The sequence below is a fragment of the Prunus avium genome, chromosome 1 (genome assembly GCF_965620075.1).
Source record: "Prunus avium chromosome 1, drPruAviu1.hap1.1, whole genome shotgun sequence".
NCBI lineage: Eukaryota > Viridiplantae > Streptophyta > Magnoliopsida > Rosales > Rosaceae > Prunus > Prunus avium.
The window spans coordinates 2,247,553-2,273,030 of record NC_142284.1 but is presented as its reverse complement, the minus strand read 5'-3'; the positions used below and the strand labels follow the sequence as shown (position 1 = coordinate 2,273,030).

Here is a 25,478-nt window from a genome sequence, read left to right as displayed (position 1 = left end):
CTCTTACTCCCACAAACTGAATCTACTAATCAATCTTGCAACTTTATAAAAGAATGATTATATTATGCTATTTCTTCATTTCTCATATCACTAAATTCTTCTTCCCACTCAATCTTGAAACAAATAAAAATGTGTAATTCATAGTCACAAGAGTGTGCTACATGGGAGAAATGAGAAACAAACAAAAAAGTGTGACTCAGACTCATGAGAGATGGCCAATGATACATAGGAAGAACGTGATTGTCAGTGTTACACAAGAAGAACATAACTGTCAGTGATATACGGGGATAACGTTACTGACAATGGTACACAAAAAGAACGTTACTGCAGTGATACATGAAAAAGAACGTTACTTGCAGTAATACATGGAAAAGAACACGGATTTTCAAACCACAAAATGCTTGATTTTCATTTCCATTTTCAGAGCTTTGCCTCCCTTTTCAACAAATACGAGTGTAAAATTTATTTAAAAATTTCAAATCAACTATATAATAAAAAAATTTCCACAAAAAAATTTCATTAACAATTTTATCAAATATGATTAAACTTGCCGTGGTTGTGTTCTTCTTCTCCTTCTTTTTTAATAAATGTTTTATTTATTAAAGTGTTGACTTAAGTTGTAGGGGGCTTCTCCAATGCGAACTCTAAGATGCGAACTCGTTGCGAACTTTTATTTTTAACCGTTGGAAGAAGAGCGAAAATAAAGAAAATAAAGCCACACAAGCCATCCAACAGTTAAAAATAAAAGTTCGCAACGAGTTCGCATCTTAGAGTTCGCATTGGAGAATGCCCCTAAGTGGTATTGGAAAACAAGAAAACCAATATCAATTGTATTAAGGAAAAAAAGAAAAACGAAATAGGATGAATAGGTGGCAACCTATTAAATTGGTCTTATCCGATATAGGGGTTACGATGACCAACTTGCCAAACATCCCCTAGCAGCTCAGTATATAACAAAGCACCTTGAAAGAGCAAAACTGCACACACAGTGCTGCGTGGTCTCTCACTCGTTCAAACTCCGTGAAAAGCCTTCCATTTCTTCTTACCCATCAATTTCGTCCCACCTGTGGATCTCTTTCAAAGCCCCTGTAAGTTCTCTATCGGGTTTTCTTCTCAAATCGTAACCAGGTTTTTACTCTTAAGCCATCTTTGTTGATCTTTCGCAAATTTCAATATCCTCAGATTTGTTTTTTTTTTTGTCTCGTGGCCTTTGAATTTTACTTCTTTAAGATTAAAGTCATGTGCGTTCAAGTATTTGTGAGCTCTCTGTATCTGGGTTTTGAGCAAAATGACTTTATTGATAAAGCTTTGATTTGCAATGTATATTAATTGAGTCATAGGAACTGCTCTGCATGTACTTGGTTAATGCATTTATGTTTGCTCTACAGATATCAGATATGAGAAATGATAAATTTTTAGGAGAAATGGAGACTTACAGAGAGAAGTTATGGATCTGATAAGCTAAAGGATTGTCTAGATGTTAAAGATTAGTTGGAGCAGAGAATTTTGCTTTCTACTGTTGAGAAATTGAAATTCTAAGAATCCTACTTTTATTTCAATTACTGTAATAAGATTATAACTGAGATTTTTTAATCAACTGTATATTTGATTGAAGGGAATTTAATAAGTTATACCCAACAAACTGAGTGGTGCTCAACTGTTTGGCTAGCAGTGCCGAAGAGGAAAAGATGCATCTCTTAAGAATGGATTTAGAGGTCTTTTATAAGAATCAGATGAGAGAATGTATGCGGCTTTTGTGATTTCTTGTGAATGGATGATTTCTTGAATGCATGTTATGTATCATGTTTCCCTCGTTAGCAAGGTCTCTCTGATAATTGTGTCTGATAGAAATAACATGGCCCAATTTCTGAGTTGACTTTGACACCACCAGCAGGTTTCCACTTAGAAAATTCATTTAACAGACTTGTTCCAGTGATTTGGAAATTTTAATTCCTGATTGAATATATACCTAGTTTGTTAGTATCTTATTACTGCTGTTGATACCGTGATACATATGATTCTGTATTTACACCATTCGACCAGTCGATGCTTGATAGTTAATTAGCTCCCCATTGGCCACCGGTTCTATTATTTAGAGAGGTCCTCGTTTTTCATTCTCTGTTTTCAATTTTCTGGGGCCTTTGTTTTATCTTTATGCGTTTCCTAAGAAGCAGGTAGATTGATTCTGAAAGCTTTGTTTATAACCTTGTTTCTTTTGGCCAGTTTTTGAAGTTGATCTGAACATGTTTTATGAAGTGGAACTGCTCAGGGAAGTGGCTGTCCTTGCTGAAAATCTAGACAGGGACAAACTTGTTTCTTCAAGGTTCATTGTAACACGTCTTTTGGAGGGTTTGTTAAGCGAGAAGGCAGACGAGGATCTCGGATACTTTCTTGCAGTCACTGGCTTAAAGAGGATAGGAAAAGGAGAAGTTGTACGCAACTCAGGAGATGTGTTCTTCCCTGTAGTTTTCAATTGTCGGATGTTCCTGCCTCACAAGGGAGAGATCTTGGAAGGAGTCGTTCATCACGTATACAGACTTGGGGTTTTCTTGAGATGTGGACCTGTTAAATATGTTTTTCTTTCTGCTCGAAAAATGCCAAATTACCGCTATGTTGTTGGGGAAAAACCCGTCTTCTTGCATGATGACCTTGCAAGGATAGAGAAGGATGTTGTGGTTCGCTTCGAGGTGCTTGGAGTCAGATGGATTGAGAGGAGGGAAGATATAACAAAGGAGTTTATGATGCTTGCCAGTTTACAGGGTGATTTGCTTGGTCCCGTTACTGGTCCTGATGGACTGGATTTGTAAAGATTCAAACTATATGAAGGTTGCTTTTGTAAAATTGTAATTACCTGATAGGAAGACTAGTTCAGTTTTACCCTTTAAGATGCTTATGGGAAATAGATCTTAATTTTCATTGTGATGTGGACATGAGCAGCAAAATGTATTCCCAAACTGGTGCTCCAATGCTAAATTGGTTTAACTGCATTTATAGTGGTAAAAAAACCTGGACAATTTGATTGGGAAGAGACATTTTGAGTGTTTTAGTTACAAAAACATGTTTGCTACTAGTTATGCTCAGCTTTGACATTGGAAAACTGACTGATGAGAATTATTCATGTAAATAATGAATTGACCCTCTAAACTTAACTCATTAACAATAATACTTTAACACGGTTAAAGACCGAAAATATATAGGGGAGTAATCAATCAAGCGTTCTTCTACACTACATTCACGTATTCAGTACAAGGTTCATTGAGAAGTATTTTCTATGGTAACACAAAAATTGGGAGCAAAAAACCAAACCAAATTGACCCTTCAAATGACACTACACCACTTAAGGAGTCAAATGTATTACTCGATGGGAATAATAACTTAACAAATGTGTTATTTCCATGAATTAGAATGTATAATTGTTCTTTTCATTTTGAGGAAATATTGGTTTTATTTGTCAGACGTAACATTTTTAATGTATTTTTTGGCTCCAAAATATGAAAATGCGCATGCTAGTTATCCACGTGGCTTTCAGCAATTGAAACAGGTGGCGGCAATTGTAGCTTAAGGCATGACATATAAAGCATATCAAAATTTCTCCCTCACGCAGTCAAGCTCTGCTCGGCTGAGGACCAGAGACATTGGCTCAGTGAGTGAGCTCGTGCTTCTTCGTCCGCGGGACCAGTCTTTTGGGCTACACACGGTTGAGCACTCGCCCCTCTGTCTCATCCCAAGCTCCTAAAGCTTCCGTTTCCTCTTCAAGGTCTTAGCCTTTCAAAGGTGCGTGCTTTAAGGTTTTGCAAACCCTAATCTTTATCTATCTCTCTATGTATATGTAAGTTTGCGGTTGAATTATTTGATTCTTCGAGTAAATGGGTTCCATATAAATTGATTAATTCGATTTGGGTTTGTTGATTCAGTTAGTGGAATTTGCTTCACAGTGAATGCTTGAGTGATGTGATTTTGTGGTTTGGTAAAATGGTTGTGTGTGGTTTGAAGAACATGTGAATTGATCGAACAGCTTTTTGTGGTGTCAGGACCTCTTTACCTTAGACATGGAGGTAGAAAGATCATGAGGGAATGGGAAAATGGGGATTATGGTTTAGACTCATGCTGTGTTTCTTTTGTTGCTTTTGTCTTGTATGTCTTTCAAGAATGTTGTTTATAGTGTTTTCTATCAGTTAAAACAAAGAAAAAAACAATTAAAGAACCTAGTATCAGTCAGCTGCTGCTTCACTTTGTTTCACTGGGGGTAGTTAGTTCTTGCTAATGTGTATCAGCGTATGAGTTCTACTCACCTGCCAGAAGGAATGGAATTTGGTTTCCCACAACAACTAAATCACAACTAGGGATTGCTGGGTGGGGCAGTGTTTTTAAACCACGAAACACTCGATTTTCATTTCCATTTCAGAGCCAAGCCTCTCTTTCTAATAGAGGGGAGTGAGAAATAATTTTTTTTTTCTTTTCGGATAAACTATTCACATAATTTTTTTTCCACAAACAAGTTTTATTAACAGTTTTACCAAATGTGATTAAACTTGCTGTAGTTTTGTTTTGTTTTGTTAGTTTTTCAAGTATTGACTTTAGGATGTATTTGAAAAAAGAATAACTAGAATGCAAGGGAATTGTAAGTCAAGTAGTTTAGAGCATCTATTGGTACACACGATGAGGTCATGTTTTCGAATCACCCACCCCTGATATTGATTGTATAAGAAAAAAACTAGGATGAATGGGTGTCACCTTATTAAATTGGCCTTATCTGATATTAGCGGTTATGCTGACCAACTTGCCAAACATCCCTAAGCAGCTCGTTATATCAAAGCACGGTGCTGCATGGTCTCACTCATACAAATTGCGTGAAAACCTTCCAATACTTTTCTTACACATCAATTTCGTCCCACCTGTGGAGCCTCAGTAAGTTTTCTCTATCGGGTTTTGTTCTTAAATCGTAACCAGGTTCTTGCCCTTAAGCCCTCTTTGTTAAGCTTTCGCAAATTTCAGTATCCTCAGTGTTTTTTGGTCTCAGGGCCTTTAAATTTTACCTCTATAAGGTTAAAGTCATGTGCTTTCAAGTATTTTAAGCTCTCTGTATCTGTGTTTTGAGCAAAATGACTTTATTTCATTGATAAAGCTTTGATTTGCAATATATGGTAATGGAGTCGGAGGAACTGGTGACTGATGTAGTTTTGCGTGTACTTGGTTAATGCATTTATGTTTGCTCTATCCTACATTTGTAGAAACAAAGTAATAATTGACCCATAACTATTGGTCTCTGTGTCTACAGATATCAGATTTGAGAAATGGAGTACTTAAAGAGAAGTGATATATATAGATCACATAAGCTAAATAATTGTTTAGATGTTAAGGATTAATTGGACCAAAACCCTGAAATGAAGTAGAAAAATAAGAAATTAATTTGTAGATAAGATTGTCCTAAAGAAAGCATCTTTAGCATCAGTGCATCTTCTTTGGAGCTCTATATTGGATTGTTTTTTATTTTATTCCTTTGCTCAAGATCTCAAAAGCTAAAGTAAAGGTTGGTGCATGGGATGAGGATTGATAAGATATCTTATTTCAGCTTTTCTTTGTTTGGTCGGTCATTCTAGTTAGGAATGAGTGCCAGATTAAAAAGATAGTGAGATGAGTGTTGAGGAAGCAGGGGAGCATTCATTGCAAGCGTATATAACTTTAGCTTTCTTATTCTGTCTAGTTACTTTATTGAGAGAGAAATGTGATTGTGGTATGTAGAATAATTAATAATACAGCATTTGCTGACATGCATATGGTAAGGAGGATATGGTTTCCAAATGGATTAAATCCAAAGATTTCATAGAGAGAGGTGAAGATAAAGAGACAACAGGAGTTTTGGTCTTTGAGTCGTGCGTAGAAACAGCGGAAATAGTTTTTGCGGGTAGGTTAACACCCCTCCTCTCATGGGCAATGTAGGGCCCATATTTGAACTGGTTCTGCTCGTAAAGTTCTATTTTCCTCAAATCTAATGTACTTTTGAGAAGGATTCATGGATTAAAACTAATGTACTTTTAGTTGCTGATTCATTCTTTGGTGTATGGCATGTAGGAAAAAGCAACCATGTTTCTCAAAGTACAGTTGCCGTGGAATGTGGTCATCCCTGCTGAGAGCCTTGATATAAAAGGACTGATGCTCCAAAAGTCAATTGTGGTCCGCCTGCTGGATGAATTTGCATCAAGAAAGGCAACCAAGGATCTGGGATACCTTCTTGCTCTCACAACTCTGGAGAGCATAGGAGAGGGTAGGGTCAGGGAGCATACTGGGGATGTGCTGTTTCCAGTTGCTTTTAGCGGCATCACCTTCAAGCTTTTCAGGGGAGAGATTGCAGAGGGTGTTGTCCACAAAGTTCTGAAGCATGGAGTTTTTCTGAGTTGTGGCCCAGTTGAAAACATCTATCTCTCTAAGCTGAAGATGCCTGATTATGATTATGTGCCTGGGGAGAATCCTGTATTCATGAATAGCAAGATGTCTAAAATTGAGAAGGGCTCCACGGTTCGTTTCATTGTCATTGGGACTAAGTGGCTTGAATCAGAAAGAGAATTTCAGGCGTTGGTTGGTTTGCATGCAGATTATCTAGGACCAGTTTCTTAGTTTGGTTACCTTCTAGCCAATCCCTTCGTAGCATAGTGTTTTTGCTGACTGTATCAGTCTGTCTTTGGAATGTTAATATCATGTGAGTAACTTCGGATCTTTCTCAGTAAAGGTTGAAGTCTGTTGCTGTTTTTCTTAGCAAGGAATTAATATACACTTTTATCCTGGATAACTTGCTGTTCGCACTCTAAAACAGATCAGTTCTAGCATTTTTGTTTTTTAATCCATGACATTTTGGCCCTTGCACTTAATAGTGTTGGTTTATATTGTTGTTCTTCGCTACGCGTATTATTTGGAAAAAAAAGATGAAGCAAGAGGTAGAGAATGGATTGAATATCAGAAAGTCGAACATCGCCTTTGGCCTGTTTGGTTCGCGGAAAAAATTTGATGGGAAATAATTTTTGATGTCTTTCCCAAGGGATGAGAAATGGAAGATTTCTTTATCATGTTTGGTAATTATGGGAAAGTAATCAGGAAATACCACTTTATTTTCTTTCACATATTTGGTTTGTGTATGAATATAAAACAAAATTTGTTTAATTTTTCAATTATACCCATATGAAATCAAATAAAAAAAAAGAATGCATTTAATGCTATATTGTAATTTTAAATTGTTAATGGGGACACTATGATCATGAAAAATGTGCATTTAATGTTGGCTTATTTTCCCAAACTTTCCCACAAGGAGAAAAACAAAACTCATGGGGGGAGGAGAGCTTCACTTTCGTCCTTACTTTTCCATGTGTCAGGCAACCATTTTCTATGCATGGACTTAGCAAATATGGAAAAACAATTGATTTCCTATCTCCAAGCCTCTTTTCTTATGAACCAAACAAGACCTTAGGCCATCTCCAACCCAAATGGGGCTAAACCCAAATTTCTCCCCTTAAAAATACAACTATTTATGTATTGCCCGGACTCAAATAATTTTTTTCTCCAACCATGCATACTTATTAACTTGTTTAAAAATGGTTAACCCCTAAATTTTTTTTTTGGTTAATTTTTTTTAACATTATTTTTATTTCAACATTTGTGATTTAATTTTCTAAACATTTTAACCTAAAAAAAATTCAAAATCCAAAACATAATATAATTTCAGTTAAAAATCAAAACATATTAAGATAAATGATAATCACAAAATTATTTTGGCTTGAATCTGATTTAGAGTAATAATAAAAATTAATTTTGCTGTTGGATTTAAATTTCAGTCATTGAATGTGAATTTTTTCCATTGAGATTGCTTAAAAATATCCTGGCCATTGATTATATGTAGAATGAAAAAAAATAAAATTGACACAACAACTATGCAGCCGTTGGATTGAAACAAATAGTTATTCTGGGTTTGACAAGTGGCGCAAGCAGCATGGGCAAGTTGGTGATAGGTGGTCCATGTAGCTGGGGTCTTCACGTGGCTCCTTGGTTTGATGTGAATTGGGCCCCACAACAATTCCGTATGGACTGGAAAGTTGGGCCAAATACCGCCCCACATATCAATCTGCCTAAAATTCCCCCCTCCCTATACTGGAGAGGCTAGAATGAGGAGGTTGAGTGAGGAGCTTATTTGAGGAGGTGAAATCTCACCATCAACAACTAAAAACAAAGCACATGGGGGGGTGCATTGGGGGGTCCACACCCCTTTTGATGGTGAGATGAGCCTCCTCAAATAAGCTCCTCACTCAACCTCCTCATTATAGAAGCTCCCTCCCTATACATGCGTTGGGGATGAATTTGGGCCAAATTTTGGGATTTTTTTGGGTTTAGCCCCAGGGTTGGAGAAGGCCTTAGAGATGTCAAATTCAACGTGGAATGGAGGAGGGTTTCATTTTGAGTAAACCTTTTCCTATATCTCGGCACCAAACATGGGAAATTAATGATTTCCCTTCCTAAGCACCTTTCCCCGCAAACCAAACGCGGAGATGTACACTTGAACAAAAGCCTCCTCGGTTACATGGCCCTTCCATTCACCGAGGCTCTATTAAGCCCAGCCCATCCCGCCAACTCTCAAATTGCTACAAAAGTTGATATAATGCTTTAGGGACCAGAACGAACCTAGCTACTAAAACAGCAACAGCTGAACCACCGTGGATGCAGGAAATTAATAAGCAAAGCTCCCGTCACCATTCCATTTGAGGAAAGGCCCTTAGCAGAGCGTAGCCCTGACTGCAGCAAACTAGCTAACATATTTAAGGTGTTTTGAATTAAACCCCACATTAATTATGCATCTGTCTACACGTTACATTGAGGATTGAGGTAGGTGACAATTTACTATCAGGGTGGTAGGTATACTAATTAACTACAAGTAGTTGTTGCAAACCCTAGCTATTATTTTCACCCAAAAAAAAAAAAACCCTAGCTATTCTTCGTTGTGTTTGTGTTATGTGTATATATATATATTATATATGTATTCTTCAGTGTTCTCTTTGTATGACTATGTAGTATTGTTTTAAGAAGAAAAACAATTAATTCACTATGTTTCTCAAAGTACAGTTGCCCTGGAATGTTTTAGTCCCAGCTGAAAGCCTGGGACCGATGCTCCAAAGATCAATCGTACACCACCTGCTTGAAGATTTTGCTCAAAGAAAGGCAGCCAAAGATGTTGGGTACTACGTTGCTGTCACATCTGTGGACAGCATAGGAGATGGCAGAGTGAAGCAGGGAACTGGGGAGGTGGAGTTTCCAGTTCTTTTCAGCGGCACCACCTTCAAGCTTTTCAAGGGAGAGGTCTTACTGGGTGTTGTTCAGGAGGTGCTGAGATATGGAGTTTTCTTGCAATGCGGTCCAGCTGAAACTGTATTTCTCTCTAACAAGAAAATGCCGGATTACCGATACGTGCTTGGAGACAATCCAATGTTCTTGAATGACAAGCTATCGTCTAAGATTGAAAAAGACGTGGTGGTTTGCTTCGTTGTCATCGGTACTCAATGGCTTCCAGAAAAGAGGGAATTTCGTGCTGTGATTGGTTTGGACGTTGATTATTTAGGACCAGTTTCTTAATTAGCTTGTTCATGGTATTTTGTGCATGATTATATATATGACCTGGACTTGGAAGTATGTTTCTAAGCATGTTTTGTACTTAAACCTTGGCAATTAGTGCTGGTTGTGTTTTACTTTTTGTTTTGTTGGTTTACTAGTACTATTAAGGTTGACCTCATAATATGATGCCTGCAGTAACTTCGGATCCCTTCCTTCTGTTAGTTGATGTTTATTGATTTCTCTTATCAAATATATCATATGTAATATAAAATCTTTCATTGATGAGAATCGGATATTTTCACTTTCATTGATGTAATATGATATGCCCTACTATCTGAAATGTATTCAATTTTTGAGGAAGATTAGTAAGATATTTTAGTGAAAGGAAGAGTGTGACACACCATGTTGACATATTGAGAGCTCCAAAAGCTTAAACTATCAGATAATTAATGAGCCAATAATGTTGTTGACACCATGCTCCCCATTTAAGCAAATCCCACTAATCAAGGAATAATCTATGCTTGTCATATATCACATCCCACCACCAATCAAGGAGTAGGGAGCCCTAGCTCTCTCATGCTTTCTCCATGCCCAACACCCCAAATTAAGGATAGCCATGCAAAAGCCCCACACTGAGAAGAGCCATGCATTATCTACAACTACTTGAACTAAAAAAGGAGCTGACCACCTCCAAACAAAGGGATGATCAACTGCCGCTTTCCAAAGCTCTCCCAAGCTCTCTATTTCTCTTCTACTAGCTCTCAAGCCTCTCTCCCCATATCTCTCTCTCATGTACAATATAATCTCCATATTCAAATACAAATACAAAGATATAAACTATAGTGATGTAGTCTCATTATAGGTGAACCATTCAAAACTTGTGTTATATGTGTGATTTATAGTGATGTAGTCCCATTATAGGTGAACCACTAAAAACTTGTGTTATATGCGTGATCATGTCTTAATCCGTTGATACAAATTCACCCATTAAAAAATGTATATCAACCTTGAGTACCAAAGTCCACATATAGCAGAAAGCCTTCCAGTAAAAGCAAACAAATAAAAACATAATGGCAGTGAAAACTGATAAACCCATCTCAAACCAAAAGAGATCCACACACTGTCTACTTACTGTGTATGGCGTACACTGTCTGCACCACGGTGAGACCCAGAAGTATAGCAGCTGCAATGAGAGAAATGTAACTCCATGGGTTTGCGAAATAGTCACGGTTCAACTTTTCAAGCCACCTGTACCATTTGATCTGGTAATGCATTTTCACTTGAGCGCAGAGTTCATCATAGTAGAACTTGTTGAGGGCGGTGTCGTTGCAGAGCTTGCTGAAGTAGTTGGCACCATCTTCAGCGCTCAACCAGTTATCTATGATCCGTTTCTCACAAAGAATCTCCATGTCCTTGCTGGAAGCGACGAGTTTATTCATCAAAAAGGCATAAGATGTTATTTCATGCGAATGGTGATGGTAGCATTGCTCAAAGGCAATGAGGTTCCTGAACAATGGATCTGTCAGCTCCCCAATTGGTAGGTGTGGAATTTTAAAAGTACTCCTTTTGTATCCAAAATAACGAAATACCCCCTTTTCGAATTCGATATTCATTATGCTGCCAGCATCGGAAACGCTTTGAAATTTAACGCCTGCCTGCGCTAGAGCAATTGCAGGAGGAAACTCCGAGTCCATTTCTGTATTATTGCTCTTTCTTCTTGGTATACAAAAAGTTTTCTTCTTTTCTTTTTTTTCTTTTCTGTGCTCATGGAATGGAAAAACTATAACTAACAAAGTTAAAAAAGAAAAAAAAGAAAAGAATATTTAATGAATTTTGAAAGTATCATGACCCACATTAATTGTAGGTGTGCTTGAATCATGGGATAAGCTTTTGCATTTCAAGGAAGCTGTATTTACATACAATTAAGTCACAGGAAGACTTGAAAGCTGCAATCAAACACCTTATTCGGTTGGAAGTGGGATTCGAGGACTAGTGATATAGGATATATCTTAGGATTGTATGAGTTTTTGGAATTTGTTACATTGGTTTTTTTTTTTTGGTGAACAAAAGTTTAGGGGGAGATTGGCTACTCTCACCATCACTGCCAAAGCAGACCCACAACCTCGAACCGGAAGGACTTACGCGTGGCACCCAAATTACATTGGTCTTTTACTAAGGATAATATATATTATTTTTCAGACAATAATTTCTCATTGGAAATATTTTTTATACTTCTTTTACAAAATATTTGTACATTCCGACAGCTCTTAACTCTTGATAATCACTATCAATGTAGTCGGAAACATATTTTTTTTACTTTGTACACGACCTCTCATATATCAATAAAAAAAGAGTTTGAATAAAACACGTATAATTAAAATACACTTTGAATATAGAACCCACAAAATATTTTGACTATTCCTCTATGAGGATTTTTTTTTCTTCTGTTCTTTGACACTTGCTTGTTAAGGTATGACCTCACAACAAAGCCAAAAAAAAATACAAAAATCATTATTGTTTCTGATAAACTGATAACTCCAACAAATAGGCTGACTAATCTGCATTTTTAATCTCATATTTTTGTTTTGTTGGGTACTTAATCTTATCTTTAACAAGTGCCGATGTACATGACAGTCTTGCCCAACAGGGCATAGATGATCAGCGATCGCCCTGCACGTCATTGGCATGCCATGGGCACGTCATGGCATGTTAATTAAAAAGGGTTCTTCGCCATGGGCACGTCATTATTTAACTAGGGTCCTCGAGTTTAATAATCATTTTCACATGTTCTGGAAATTGAACTAAAAATCATATGAACATGTGTGTATAGAATATGATGTTAGATAGCGTACATATCGAAAGAAATTGAAGACAGTCCTTTCTACAGTGACATATATTATTAATAAGGATTAACATCAAAAGACTCGCTGAAGGTTTAGGGTCATTCTCAATATGGGCTCTTGAGTTTCAATTTCATCAATTAACACCCTATGGTTTTCAAATTTGACCAATATAAGCCTTCCGTTAAGTTGACCGTTTGGTCAGATGTTAACTGATCACGTGTCAATTGTGGGTCCTACAGTGGACAAGTCATCAGTTAACGTCTGACCAAACGGTCAACTTAACTGAAAGCTTAAATTGGTCAGATTTGAAATCATGGGGTGTAAATTGATGAAATTGAAACTTGGGGGTCCATATTGAGAATGACCCCAAACCTTCAGAGAGTCTTTTGATGTTAATACTATTAATAACCTCAATTCATACACCACCGACGTCATCGTTTGCGATATTGCCAACGTCAATTAGCATTAGTTGGGGAGAAAATAATATGCTAATGATATCCACAGAGAAATAGCAAATTCTTGTATTAGTTTGAAAGCAACAATATCTTTCGCTACGTATGCTAATGACATATCATATATTCCTTTTTATTCAAGCATGTTCAATTTTCAAAGCGAGAAACATAATTAAGAAGACTTCTAAGCGATGTGAATTAAAAAACCATAATTCAGAAGATCTTCCTAATAACATACATGGATGTTTTGTATTCTTCTGTCCAAGAATCAGTACAGGAATAATTTTTATTTTATTTTTCTGGTTTGTTTTATTGAGTAATTAGCAATACTTTAGAGCTTTTGTTAAAGACTTCAACTTTCACAAAAGACTTTGTCTTGTGAGTCATTTTTTAAGAGAAGCGTTAACTAATGGATGTACATACTACATACCAGGATGGAAGAAATCATCTTCCCCCAGGACAACAACAAAGATTCAAGGCTAGAGTCAGCAAGATCGTTGCTCTGATACCATGTCAAATTCTGAAAAATATAGATAGAACAAGTGGAAAATATAGAGAGAATGAGAACAACACAAAACATTTTCTGATTTCTTCAACTTGGTTCTTTTATATTACTTACAACACATTTATAACTACAAACTATGGAAACAAGGCTTCCATGAAACAAGGTCTCCATGAGACAAGGAAAGAAAGTCCTCCATAAAACAAGGTTTTGCGTCTTACTAGAAGACAACTAATAGAAGACAAGGTTGACCTAACTAACACCTAATATAGCTGCTATAGCTGCTAACAGTTTGCGGTTTGCCTGAGAAATTGCGGTTCACGTACCGCATCCACCCCTAGAATTGACCTAAGTTAGGTCAATTCTCAATCTTTATGCGTGCATACTGTATGGTGCTGGATAAGATTGGTTAGTCTTTATTTGATACCAAGGCCATAAGATTCTAAAGTGGTACATAATAAATTAATGGGAAACATGAGTGACCATGGAAAATTTTCAGAAGCATAACATTACTGAAAGAAGAACACAATAACATTGCAGTAGTTGAAACAGAAACAAACATCGGTGGGCATCACAATCACATTACCAACATAATATTGTTGCCCATTATTTTATCAAATAAAGACACGAACTAAAATGCGAAAAAGACATGCATTCCTTAACCCTCTGGAACCTCGATCGTAGTTGCGTGGCGCATTATGAATTATTAGGTGATCAAAGGCGCCTTCTTCTTGTCATGGCAGCACTTATAGCTGAAGAATGCCTCCATGACATTGCCACACTCGTAGCATACCATAGCCTCTAGGGTGCTTCCAGTTGCACCTGGGATGCTAAAGCAGCTGCAGACGTGACCAGTTTCTTTAACCGCCGTCCCATGCTGTTGATTAAAAACTTGTCCAAAGTTTTCTATTGTTAGTGTTTCTTGCTGATTCCACGTGTGGTATTGGTCGAGAACAGTATACATTGTCGAACCAGCACCAATGGCCACAAGCTTACGGCCTTGGATGAGCACAGCCCATCCACTCTTGTCATCTTTGTAGGAAAGAAGCTTCTGAACTTGTTTTACCACGTCGTCAATCTGCTTACTGATAACCTTGATATGGAACATGGTTTCTATGGCGGACCAGAAGGTGCTAAAGCGGTCATCCCCTCCATCATTATTTGCGTTCTTCTCCACAAGATATAACTCAATAGAAATCTTTGATTCTTTTATGATTTCATCATTTATAAGGGCAGTTGCTTTCTCCTTGAACTGATTCGTCCACACTGAATCCCCTCCATAGAAGAAAATGTAATCGTCTTTCATCTGTTGGAAATAAAATGTATATATATATAGAGTAAGTTTCCAACGGCGCGATGTTTGCATTTAAGAAAAGTGATCACTTTAAATCCTAATTTGTCATGAGAACATATTATCGTCATCCTGCAATTGAATCCTAATTTTTTAAGGTTCTTTAAAATCATCCACGGAAAAAAAAAAAAAAAAAAAAGAAGGGACCAAATCAGAAGTTATTTAGTCATTTGCTTACCCTTATTGTCTTTCGATTTTTATTTGATACGCAGTGTTTGCCTATAGACTTTAGAACACAACAAATTTCTTATATCTATTTGATTTTATTTTTTTGTGTGCATGCATTACTTGTATGTGCAATTAGCATGGACAACGTAAATTATAAAATGAACATCCATCAATTTGTTAGCAAGAACTCACCCATTTGAATAACTTAGTGTTAATGCCATCTATTAACGCGGAAAACCATGTATCTTGGAGAGAAAGTAAGAGCTGTTTTTCTTTTTCCTGTGTGAAAGGAAAGGCTTGGCATCCCCATATCCAAATCATGCGCAGAGCGTTGTAATGTTGGAGCTGACTCTTTGTGTTCAACACAACCAGCATAGGCTTACCATTGAAGTTCCAATCCTCCTTGATGTACTTGATGCCTGCAATGTGGGCACCAGCCTTGCCTACTGTGTACCATGGCATCTTAGCCTGCAGGGTCTCAAACTTGTGTTGCAGATCTTTAGTCCACTTCTCCACTATAGGAATCCAAACAATCTTATACTCATTATTATCCTTCGTAAAATCATATATGGGTCTGAGACGAGCAATATAATCCTCAGATATCTCTAGGCTCGAAATGAACAACAACACATTCTTCGTCCTTAGATTGTCGATGTCAACCTGTTAGAAATTAACATTATGCACGCAATTATAAAATCAACTGCATGACACAAATTTGTATTTTTATTCATTTAAAATTCAAAAGAGATTAATGTGCTATGATGAGAGAGCAAACCAGTTTCTTAGTGGAACCATCGAAAATGGTTGTCTCCGCATTATGCTTGAAAAAGATTAGGATCTTCATAACCTCCATAATCTCAGTAGGAATTTGGAAGAGTTGTTTGAGCTTCATGTAGGTCTGTAACTTCTCTGTATTAAATAATACAAAAAAGGAATGTCAGCATTGTATTGCAAGAGCAACGTATGCATTTCCTTGTGAATGCTCATCAAGTAAACCCACCTATTTCCTCTTTGCAGATCTTAAGCTGTTGCTTAAGTTTATTGAGGATGATTGTGATCTTCTGAGCATACTGGACAAGGTCGTGTGAGTTCCCCCTGATATGAATGAATTAAAACAGTTATACTACGTACAAATCAGTTCTTGGTAAATGAAATTTGGGCATTGTTCGATTGTCAATCTAAACAATTGATTAATTCATCGTACGTGATGTATAAGTGTGGAGAAGATGTGGATGAAACTTACTCATCACTAGTAAGGAGGGTGATGTTAGTGGCGCAAGCTACAGTTGTAATGATACACCAAAAGACATTCACCGAGATATCTTTCCTTGCATTTGCCAAAGTTTCTCTCAACTCCTTTGCATCATTATAAGTGATGGAAAGCTTCTCCAATTGAAAGATGCAATCAATCACTTGCAACGTGGACATGATCACATTGCTGAGATCAGTGACAGCTCTGCCGCGTTGCTTGAAGTTTTCGGGCTTCAGAAGGATTGGCACTCCCTTAAGGAATGCCACAGACTTGGCAAGTTGCTCAGATTGTTGATGCTGGGCACTCAGCCAGAACTCTCCATATTCCAAAGAAAAAGCCGCCAGGGACAACACAGCCTTCGCTTCCCATGAATACTTTGACACCATCCTAAGTATTTTCAGCGTGGCATCGTGGGCATTCTTTTCCCCTGGAGCCTTACATGGCACCTGAAATAATTGCACATTTAATTACTATGATGAGTTATATATGTACTAACATGAATATGACTAATATTATCTACAAACATATACTAATTAATCGTGTATCTCAATTTCATTCATTCTTGCGTTTGGTTTTGTGACATTTGTTTTCTCTCCATAGCCTTTTCATTGTTAGAATGAATAATGTTACCCAAATTCGAGTCCCTACTGATGCAAATAAATTAGAAGGCAATGAAATTACCTCTCGAACTATGGACTTTAAAACGCACAAGGGCGTGCTGAAGCTGGGTGCAATAGTTATTCCACCCATATTTTCAGCGTATACTTGGGGGACCTGCAAAACAAGTCACAAGCAATAAATTACAAGTGTTTTAATACTCAAAAAACTCAGCTCAACGGTGTAGTATATAATAGTACCATACATACCTTCTGGTCGATACTATCGACGATCTGCTTTGAACACTTAATGATGCTTTGAGTGATGGAGAAAAGAGAATGAACGTCAAAGGAATCGTGGTCATGACTAACTTCATGAGTGGCATAAATGTCTTCCAAAATTTCTGCGTCACTCATGGCAAATAGGCTCTTCTTAGAGGCCTCCATGTTTTCAATACTTGTAGTAGTAGTAGTAGTACTGACTACTTGAAAGACTGATTTGGAGACCGAGCCCATGGTGATGGCTTGCTTGGAATGGAAACTCTAGATTTTGGGGTTCAAGTCAGAACACAGAATAACTAGGATGGCTTGTCTTTGCAGTGAGTTCGGTGTGCCTGCCTACAGCCCTATTTATAGCCTTATAAGCTTCTTCACCTTGGACACTAACTAGGGCAGTACCGTATAAGAAGGATCCACCTCAGTATTATACTCCCAATTTGCCATATGCTATGTTTCACTTTCACATTGGATCCAACTTCTTTTTATGCGTGTGTATTAATGCTTTCCAACCCTTCGCTTGGATGAAGGAATTAAAAATTACATAGAATTCTAAAATGAAGGAATTTAGATCTCCATCGTTTAAATTTCGGGCAATTAATAATTTTAGTGTTTGGATTTATGTATGTTGAATTTTGTAAAATTACAGAAATTATAGGGAAAAACAAATTTTTGCTCAATAGAAATTGTGAAATGACGCTTCTTGTGGTGGAAATTAAACTCGGAAATCTCAACCCCCAATTCTCACTATTTTTTCCGCGCATCATTTAATAAGTTTCATGCTTAAGTTGAAAAACAATGCAAATATCAATTTCTCCTCTTCAATTCCCAATTTTTAACTAAATCCTCTCGTTTGAAGAAAAAAAAAATTGTGTTTCCCACTAATTATTATTATTTTCTCCAATGAAGCATCCCTCGTTACCACATAGTTTATCCAAAGTCGTGTTTAAGTCTTTCATCAACCCACTAATTATTATTGTATGTACCGAAAGAAATTGTGGATTCAAAATAAAACATTTTATTCTTTTTTGTGCAGATCCAATCGAAGATCGTCAAATATATACTTCGACTTGTATTATATACACTCAACTCCACGACTTTGCGCACCAGTGACAGAGTCGTTCAACGTCATCGATTTTGTTACTGCCCTACGTCACTATTTGTTTGAACAAAAGAGATCATGTGACGTGCATGGTTGGTACGAGGACTCCAGAGTTGCGTTTTTTATGGATTGGTAAAAATTATGATGTGTTTATGTAATGTCGAAATATCATGAATTTGTGAAAACACGAAAAATCTTAGGGGCTATGAGTGTAAATAACTCCTAAAATATTTGAGAAATTTCTGAATGATTCATTCCACCCCATAAGAAGGTATATATAATGTCTTTTTTGGTAACAAAAAGTTTAGGGGAGGGAGAGGCTACCCCCACATCCAAGGTCAGGGCAAATCAAAGACCTTTTCGGATTTACGGATTACCCACCAATACGAAATTGCTGACAGCGGGACTCGAACATTGGTGAGGGGACACACAGTATAGGGACCATACCAACTGAACTAACTCGTGTTGGCAAGGTATATACAATGTTACATATGTGTGTAGAGTAAGAAAACTAATAAAACCTAATCAAAATGTGTTAAAAAAATTTAGAAAGAATAGTTTTGTAATTATTTATTGTCCAAGTTCTCTAACAAAGTCTCTTTTTATTCTTTTTCTAAATGAAGTCTTTGATGATAAGAACACAAGTTAAATATCCAAGATTGAACTGCAACAGGATTGAGACTAGAAAGGCCAACCAACAGGACTAGGGAAGCTTCTCTCCTTAAACAAAGACTTTGTTTTTCTTTTTTTCTTTCTGATAGTTTAAAAGAATAATGACGAGTTTAAAAAATGACCAGTACTTGTCTGCAAATAAAAAATGACCAGACAGAGTCTTCTGGGAAAAAGTTGGAGTCTTTAACGAAAGTTCTAAAGTATTGATTATTAAATTTTCTCAATAAAAGAAACCAAAAAACTAAAATAAAAATACTCCTGTTTTGATTCTTCAACATATCCACGTTAGCATTTTAACATGTTCCCATGTTATGATTATTTTCTCCAATTAAGCATTCCAACTAATCATAATCTTATCCGAAGTCGTACGTATACCTTCGTAGTCTTGTTAATTATTATGCTTTAATAGTAAATATATGACATATCTTTAGCCTACTTGCCGAAACAAATTGTGGCTTCCTCAACTAACACAATTTATTCTTTTTCTGTGCAGATCCGAACAAAAGATCGTAAAATATATTCCTACTTGTATATACAAAGTCGTCATCGACTTCGTTATGCCCTACGTCACTACTTGTTTTTTCAATCAATATCTAGAAAAGCATAATTTTCAAATTTTGTTTAGACTTGAACGTTTTTCACAGGCGACTTTTTCAAATATGTTTTTTTTTTAGAGTGCTGCTATTTCCACCCCCTTGTCTTATTTTTCCATCCACCTTATCTTTTCACCCACCATATAAATTTGAAAAAACACAATACTATTTTCTCACCCACCATTATCACTAAAATACCCTTTAACTTAATTCAAACAATTATAAAAAATCAAAAATCAAAAATCAAAATGAACCATCAACCACCGCCCACCACCCCTCCCTCTTCCTCTTTGTTTATCTTTTTTTCTTTCTTTCTCTCTCTCTCTCTAGAAAACAAGGAATATATAAGTTGATTGTGGATCAACCCATAAGTTGACTGGGGTTCAGTTGGACCTGCGATCCATATCCTACCGGTGTTGACCAGGAAGGTAGTGTTGGGTTTGTGATGGCTGGTGGTTTCTGTACAATCTTTTTATTTTTTAGATTTTTTTATTCTTTTAATTTTGAGGAAGATGGAGACCACCCATATAAAAAGATTGAAGGATTGAGATTAAGATTACGTTGTTGATGTTAAGGAAGAAAAGGGCAAATTTTGAAAACGAACAACAGATGTTAAATAAGATTGTTCTTTGTACATGAAAGAGAGATGGAGGAAGGAATTTTTTTTCCCCTTTTTTAAAAAACTAATATATTGTGTTGTGAAAGAAAATTAATTAACTTTATATGAATTTTTAAATATGTTTTTTTCAAGTCCTTTGAAGTAATTTTATAAAAGGATAAATTTATCTTTTAAATTTTGAAAATAAGGTGGATGAGAAAATAGGACAGGTAGGTGGATATCAATATAACACTTCAATTGACGTTGGCAATAACGGAAACGATGACGTCGGTGGTGTATTCATAGAGGTCATTAACACATATAAGCAGTGCTCATATCATACCGCTTCTTGACTTGTGCAGTGCAGCATCTGCTAAGCTTGAGAACCCTTAATTATTAATTAAAGACTTCACACATATGCACAAATAAAATTGTTAAAGTTGAAGCCAACAACCCAATAATACACTCCAATTTCTTTCCATCTGTACGTTAATCTAACATCACATTCTGTCAACCTTGAGAACCCTTAATTATTAATTAAAGACTTCAAGGGCGACTTTTGATGAACTATGCCTGGTGGGCCAGACTTGCCAGTGGCAATATTTGACTGTAATGTGATTGATTATGATTCACATCGGCACTTGCTAAGGATTAAGTAGTAGTGTAGATTAGTCAGACTTCCCACTAGTTATCAGTTTATAATTTTGTATGATATCAAACTTTTTATTTTATTTTTATACAGAAAAACGACCATTATATTAACGGGTCATGCTAGGGAGATCAACTTTTATACAATCTCTCTAATAGAGGTGGAGCCCACCAATATAATGGGTTCCACGCTCTATTAGAGAGATAGTATACAAGTTGGTATGTAAAGTTGGTCTCCCTAGCATTTTCCTATATTAACACATTATGTACAAAGATCATCAACCACTGTGATAAATACTCATAAATGGGTAATACAAATGTCCACAAAGGGGTAATACAAAGATCATCAACCACAGTTATAAATACGTATAAATGTGTAATATAAATGTCCACAAAGGGGTAATACAAATACCCACAAAGGGGTGATATAAATATGAAAGTATAGAAACCACACAGGGTTTATCAAGATTTAGGCCACAAAAAGCTAGATAAATTTCGACATAAAAGCCGCATGCCAGAACAAACCATCATGAATCGCATGGCCCAAATCTACCAATACAACTACAACTTTTAAACTCTCACAAGTATAAAATACGAGTAGAGACTAGGAAACAATCAAACACCCAACTCAAAAGGAGATACAATTATTACAAAATAAGAAAACTGAAAACAAACAACAACCAAAAACCAATGAAGCCACCACCACACTTGCACTCAAATTATCAACAACAATATAAACAAGAACTTGATTAGAACCAAGGATGACATCATCCACATAAAGCAATAATATTTCCACATAATTTCTAGATTTCTTCAGAAAAAGACTAGGGTGAGATTGGGATGCTTTAAAATCAAGAGGAGATATCCAGTAAATTTGGCATTCCAGGCTTGAGGAGCATGTTTCAAACCGTAAAGATTGTTAACGCACATGCAATCATCAAGGCCCCATTTGGTTCATGGGAAAGGAATCTTGGGGATGAGAAATCAATTGATTTCCCATGTTTGGTAAGTCAGGCATGGGAAATCGTTGCCTGACACATGGGGAAGTAGGAGGGAAAGTGAAGCCTTCCTTCCTCCTTGGGTTTTACTTTCCCTTCCCATGGGAAAGTAAGACTAGCATTAAATACACTTTTTTTCTGACTAATTTGTCCTTACTGACAATTCATAATTACAGTTTTTATCCAACAACTATTGATATTCTTTTTTCTTTTTTTTAAAATTCAAATTTCTTAAAATCCCAACAATGTTATATTTCCCCAGATATTTCTCAGCAATGTTCTATTTCCCAGTAACTCTGTTTACACAAGGAAGCCAGAACTTCAACCTCACCCAGGTTTTCACATTCTCATCCGCAGAGCAGTTTCAAACAAGATGGATTTTTCTTCGCAGGTTTTCACGTTCTATTTCCATGTTTATTTTTCTTCTTCCCTTTTTTTCCCCACCTGAGCACCCAAATTTTCATTATATGAATTGACTTGAGTTTTGGGTTTAATAGTTGGATTATTTGATGTCCTTCTACGTTTTCTTATTCTTTTTCTGGGTTTAATATGTATTTTGCTCTAATACACCGTCTGAAATTTTGGTTGAGGTAAGACAAGACGTTGATAGAGGAATTTTTCTTTATTTGGTGTCTGTGGGGTGGTGGATTATGATGCCAATTACCCAAATCACACTAATAAACTATGCTTAATTATGGATTGATGTTTTTACGTTAGTTTTGTTATTTAGGTTTCTTATTGATTGATGGTGTTCTTTTCTTGCTATAATTGATTATGTTATTAATGATATATTATGCAATTATGGTGCGTATAAAATTGTCAAAGAGGAAAAGGACTCTTCTAATGTTGGACTCTATTAGGTGTTTGTCTAATATCATGATCATATTCTACATTATAATGTATATCATTATGGAAATGCATTATAGAAAGCACCTCTTGAGATCAAGACCTAGAAATAATGTGTGAAGTCCTGTATTTTAAAAATTTTTATATATATATATTTCATGAAAATAAATATTTTGTTGTCTTGGTAAATGATTATACTTTCATGAATATTATCATTAATAAATATATACTTTGATTAAATATCCAAATATGTTTTAAATATCATTTCACCTCTTGCATGTTAGTGATTACTTGGTGGCTAAGTTTAGAGGGTTGGAGTAACCAACTTTGATTCATATTTGGATAGACTTGTACGTAACTTTTAGCTAAGCAAGGAGCACAATCATCTTGTGTGTTGTCATCAATATAGCTTGATTATGCTAAGCTTTGAACACCTCTTGCTCAAAACTCTTATAGCTGGCAGCATTTGCAATTACTTACACATGCCAATTGACACCACTTACATGAAATGACCGACTTTTCAACTTCTACCTCACCATTAAGCCGACTCTCATTTGCATATAAATAGGAACATTCCCTTAACTTTTTGTTTACAACATGAATAAATAGTAAGTGATAGAACAAGAAAGTGATAGAGAGAAGAAAGAAGAGGAAAAATATTAGAAGAGTTGGTAGAACAAGAAAGACTTTGGAGGAACTCAAGGCGTTGGATTGTAGAGTTATCTCACATTGTAAAAACAATGGAATCAAGGTAGGGGTTTCTTGGGGGCCTTTTACAGAGATTGATTTAATTAAATTTTGTGAACAATATATTATGCATGATATGATTATTTGATTAATATTCTTGTTACAATTGAATGTTATTCTTGGAATGTTTATGTGTTCTTGATTGGTTGAACAATGTTGATACATTGGTGATATTTTGAATAGCTACATTGTTGTGGGATATATAGATATGTGAAATGCATAATTATATTATGTCATGAAAATTAGTTGGAGATGTCGGTTGGAGATAATAATGATGGAAAAGAGGGTAATGGATATAGTCTTTTGTGTAGTTGAGTCTAACTCTTGGCAGGTACCAGGTCTCAGGGATCCCACAGTGCACATGGTTTTTATTGGGTGATTCGGGACTGGCGAAAGGGAGTTAGGCAAGATGACTAACAAAAGGGGGAATTATGGGACGGTTGATATGGGTGTTAGTTCATATAAATGGGCATCCGGGACCAAGTGGTATAAGCACGGTATGGGACGTGCAGGTCTGCTTGTCCAGTTATATGAATTAACGGGATTAGATGAAGAGCATTCATGCATTATTATTAATAATGTGATATTTGGCTGTGTGATTGTTTGTCACTTAATTTAATTATATCAATTTCATGTAAAAAGGTTTATGTCCCTACTGAGCTGTGGTTTCGCTCACCCCCTAATAGATTTTGCAGGTATCGAACCTGAAAGCTAGAGCTTGTGATGATTTTGGCATATTTATAAGAGTTTACTGTGTACCTAGCTTGTGGATAAATAATGAGTTACTCTTTTAGTAAACTCTTTAGTAGTTCTGGCTTGTAAAATAATATAACTATTCCAAGCTTTCAGATGTTGTTGTTTTGAATATTCTATGTGAAATATTTACTTTATTTATTTAAATGTTTCTTCACATTTTAGTTATAGTTTTTTTATTTTATTAAATTCTATAATTAAGGTGTGAATCACGTCTTAACCCAAAATTACTTAAATCCGTGGGTTGGGGCGTGACATAATGATTTTCAGAGAATTGGAAATATGAATCGCATGATATATGAGACTGATAGAAGATGTGTAGACGAACTCTGCATGGATTTACATACATTCTCCAAGTTATGCTCTATGCTAAGAGCACTGGTAGACTCCATGATACAAGAAATGTTTCTGTAGATGAAATGTTAGCTGTCTTTTTGAATGTATTGGCACATCACAAGAAGAACAGAGTCATACAAAATGATTTTTACCTTTCTGGGGAAACCATTAGTAGTTATTTTAATACAGTTTTAGGGGCAATTTTATGTCTACAAAATGAGTTGTTAAAAACACCAGAACCAGTGCATGGGAACTCTACAGATGAGAGGTGGAAATGGTTTAAGGTAAATCATGAATATGCCAAAAGTCTTTACTCTTATATGAAAAATAAGAAATAAAGTTTGCTTATAAATTGTTTAATCTGTTTAATCTTGTAAAATTGTCTTGGAGCACTAGATGGGACATATATTAGATTACATGTGCCAGAAGCTGACAAGTCTAAGTACCGAACTAGGAAGAATGAGATTGCTACAAATGTCTTGGGAGTATGCTTCCAAGATATGCAATTCATATATGTATTACCTAGTTGGGAGGGTTCTGCTGCAGATTCTCGAATACTTCGTGATGCAATCAGTAGAAGACATGGGTTAAGGGTCCCTCGTGGTAAGAGATGATTGAGTGAATTAATTAAATTATTAAAGTTCTTGGTAGAATATAGAGTGAACAAAGAAAAGTGTGGAGTTTAAATAGAAAAACTTTATCTAATTCTACCAAAGTATAATGACGTGATGTCTGCAATAACCAAAACGTGGCAAGCACAAGGTGTATTATATATAAAAGGTTTTTTTTAAATCACAAATGGTCCTTGACGTTTACAAAATTGTCACGAATGGTCCTTGAGGTTTTTTTGTGACATTAATAGTCCTTAACGTTATGACTTTTTGTCATATATAGTCCTTGCTGTTAGAAATTCTATTAAGTGTGACATGGAAGATAAGTAGAGACCACATATCCAATCACATTGTGACATGTGGACGAAAATTCAACTTTTTCTGCAACTTTTCATCCCCCTTCCTCTATTCCACCTCTCTCCCCCTCTACCCTCTCTCTCCACCCTATCTCCCCCTTTGCTCTCCCTCTCTCCTCCCTATCCTCTCCTTCTCCCTATGTTTTTTCCTCTGCCCCCTCTCTCCTCCTCTACTCTCTCCCTCAGTTTT

At 36.2% G+C, this 25,478-nt stretch overlaps 4 protein-coding genes and 2 pseudogenes across 6 annotated transcripts; 4 read left to right on the top strand and 2 right to left on the bottom strand.

Moving 5' to 3' along the window:
* Positions 1 to 931: 931 nt before the first annotated feature.
* LOC110763549 (DNA-directed RNA polymerase V subunit 7) lies at positions 932 to 2,987 on the top strand. 3 transcript variants are annotated; one of them, XM_088253197.1, is made up of 3 exons: positions 939 to 1,128; positions 1,389 to 1,743; positions 2,224 to 2,987. In XM_088253197.1, exons 2-3 carry the CDS (start codon positions 1,689 to 1,691, stop codon positions 2,805 to 2,807), a joined length of 639 nt encoding a protein of 212 aa, XP_088109323.1. In that variant the 5' UTR covers positions 939 to 1,128; positions 1,389 to 1,688; the 3' UTR covers positions 2,808 to 2,987. The 3 variants fall into 3 exon arrangements, with proteins under 3 accessions (XP_021822035.2, XP_088109323.1, XP_021822034.2); XM_021966343.2 differs by lacking the exon at positions 1,389 to 1,743 and having other exon boundaries at positions 932 to 1,088; XM_021966342.2 differs by lacking the exon at positions 1,389 to 1,743 and having other exon boundaries at positions 943 to 1,128.
* A 3,048-nt stretch (positions 2,988 to 6,035) lies between these two features.
* LOC110763595 (DNA-directed RNA polymerase V subunit 7) lies at positions 6,036 to 6,836 on the top strand. Its single transcript, XM_021966415.2, has one exon. It carries the CDS (start codon positions 6,085 to 6,087, stop codon positions 6,613 to 6,615), a length of 531 nt encoding a protein of 176 aa, XP_021822107.1. The 5' UTR covers positions 6,036 to 6,084; the 3' UTR covers positions 6,616 to 6,836.
* Positions 6,837 to 9,084: 2,248 nt separating this feature from the next.
* LOC110763551 (DNA-directed RNA polymerase V subunit 7 pseudogene) lies at positions 9,085 to 9,785 on the top strand (annotated as a pseudogene).
* Positions 9,786 to 10,712: 927 nt separating this feature from the next.
* On the bottom strand, positions 10,713 to 11,282 carry LOC110763577 (UPF0481 protein At3g47200-like). The gene has a single exon (XM_021966388.1). The coding sequence runs from the start codon at positions 11,280 to 11,282 to the stop codon at positions 10,713 to 10,715; it is 570 nt and encodes a 189-aa protein (XP_021822080.1).
* Positions 11,283 to 13,812: 2,530 nt separating this feature from the next.
* LOC110763592 (protein SIEVE ELEMENT OCCLUSION B-like) lies at positions 13,813 to 17,324 on the bottom strand. The gene is made up of 7 exons (XM_021966411.2): positions 17,023 to 17,324; positions 16,838 to 16,930; positions 16,148 to 16,602; positions 15,905 to 15,999; positions 15,680 to 15,813; positions 15,097 to 15,564; positions 13,813 to 14,691 (listed from the first exon to the last, which is right to left on the bottom strand). Exons 1-7 carry the CDS (start codon positions 17,266 to 17,268, stop codon positions 14,092 to 14,094), a joined length of 2,091 nt encoding a protein of 696 aa, XP_021822103.2. The 5' UTR covers positions 17,269 to 17,324; the 3' UTR covers positions 13,813 to 14,091.
* Positions 17,325 to 22,440: 5,116 nt separating this feature from the next.
* On the top strand, positions 22,441 to 24,935 carry LOC148297133 (uncharacterized; annotated as a pseudogene).
* The last annotated feature ends 543 nt before the right edge of the window (positions 24,936 to 25,478 follow it).

Excerpts from the sequence above, each read along its gene's own strand:
- LOC110763592 (XM_021966411.2), bottom strand. The coding sequence starts at position 17,268 with ATGGGCTCGGTCTCCAAATCAGTCTTTCAAGTAGTCAGTACTACTACT. Across the intron at positions 16,000-16,147 it reads ACCCTCCTTACTAGTGATGA|GGGGAACTCACACGACCTTG; the intron begins GTAAGTTTCATC and ends CATTCATATCAG. Across the intron at positions 14,692-15,096 it reads ACACTAAGTTATTCAAATGG|ATGAAAGACGATTACATTTT; the intron begins GTGAGTTCTTGC and ends TATTTCCAACAG.
- LOC110763595 (XM_021966415.2), top strand. The coding sequence starts at position 6,085 with ATGTTTCTCAAAGTACAGTTGCCGTGGAATGTGGTCATCCCTGCTGAG.
- LOC110763577 (XM_021966388.1), bottom strand. The coding sequence starts at position 11,282 with ATGGACTCGGAGTTTCCTCCTGCAATTGCTCTAGCGCAGGCAGGCGTT.
- LOC110763549 (XM_088253197.1), top strand. The coding sequence starts at position 1,689 with ATGCATCTCTTAAGAATGGATTTAGAGGTCTTTTATAAGAATCAGATG. Across the intron at positions 1,744-2,223 it reads TAAGAATCAGATGAGAGAAT|TTTTTGAAGTTGATCTGAAC; the intron begins GTATGCGGCTTT and ends TCTTTTGGCCAG.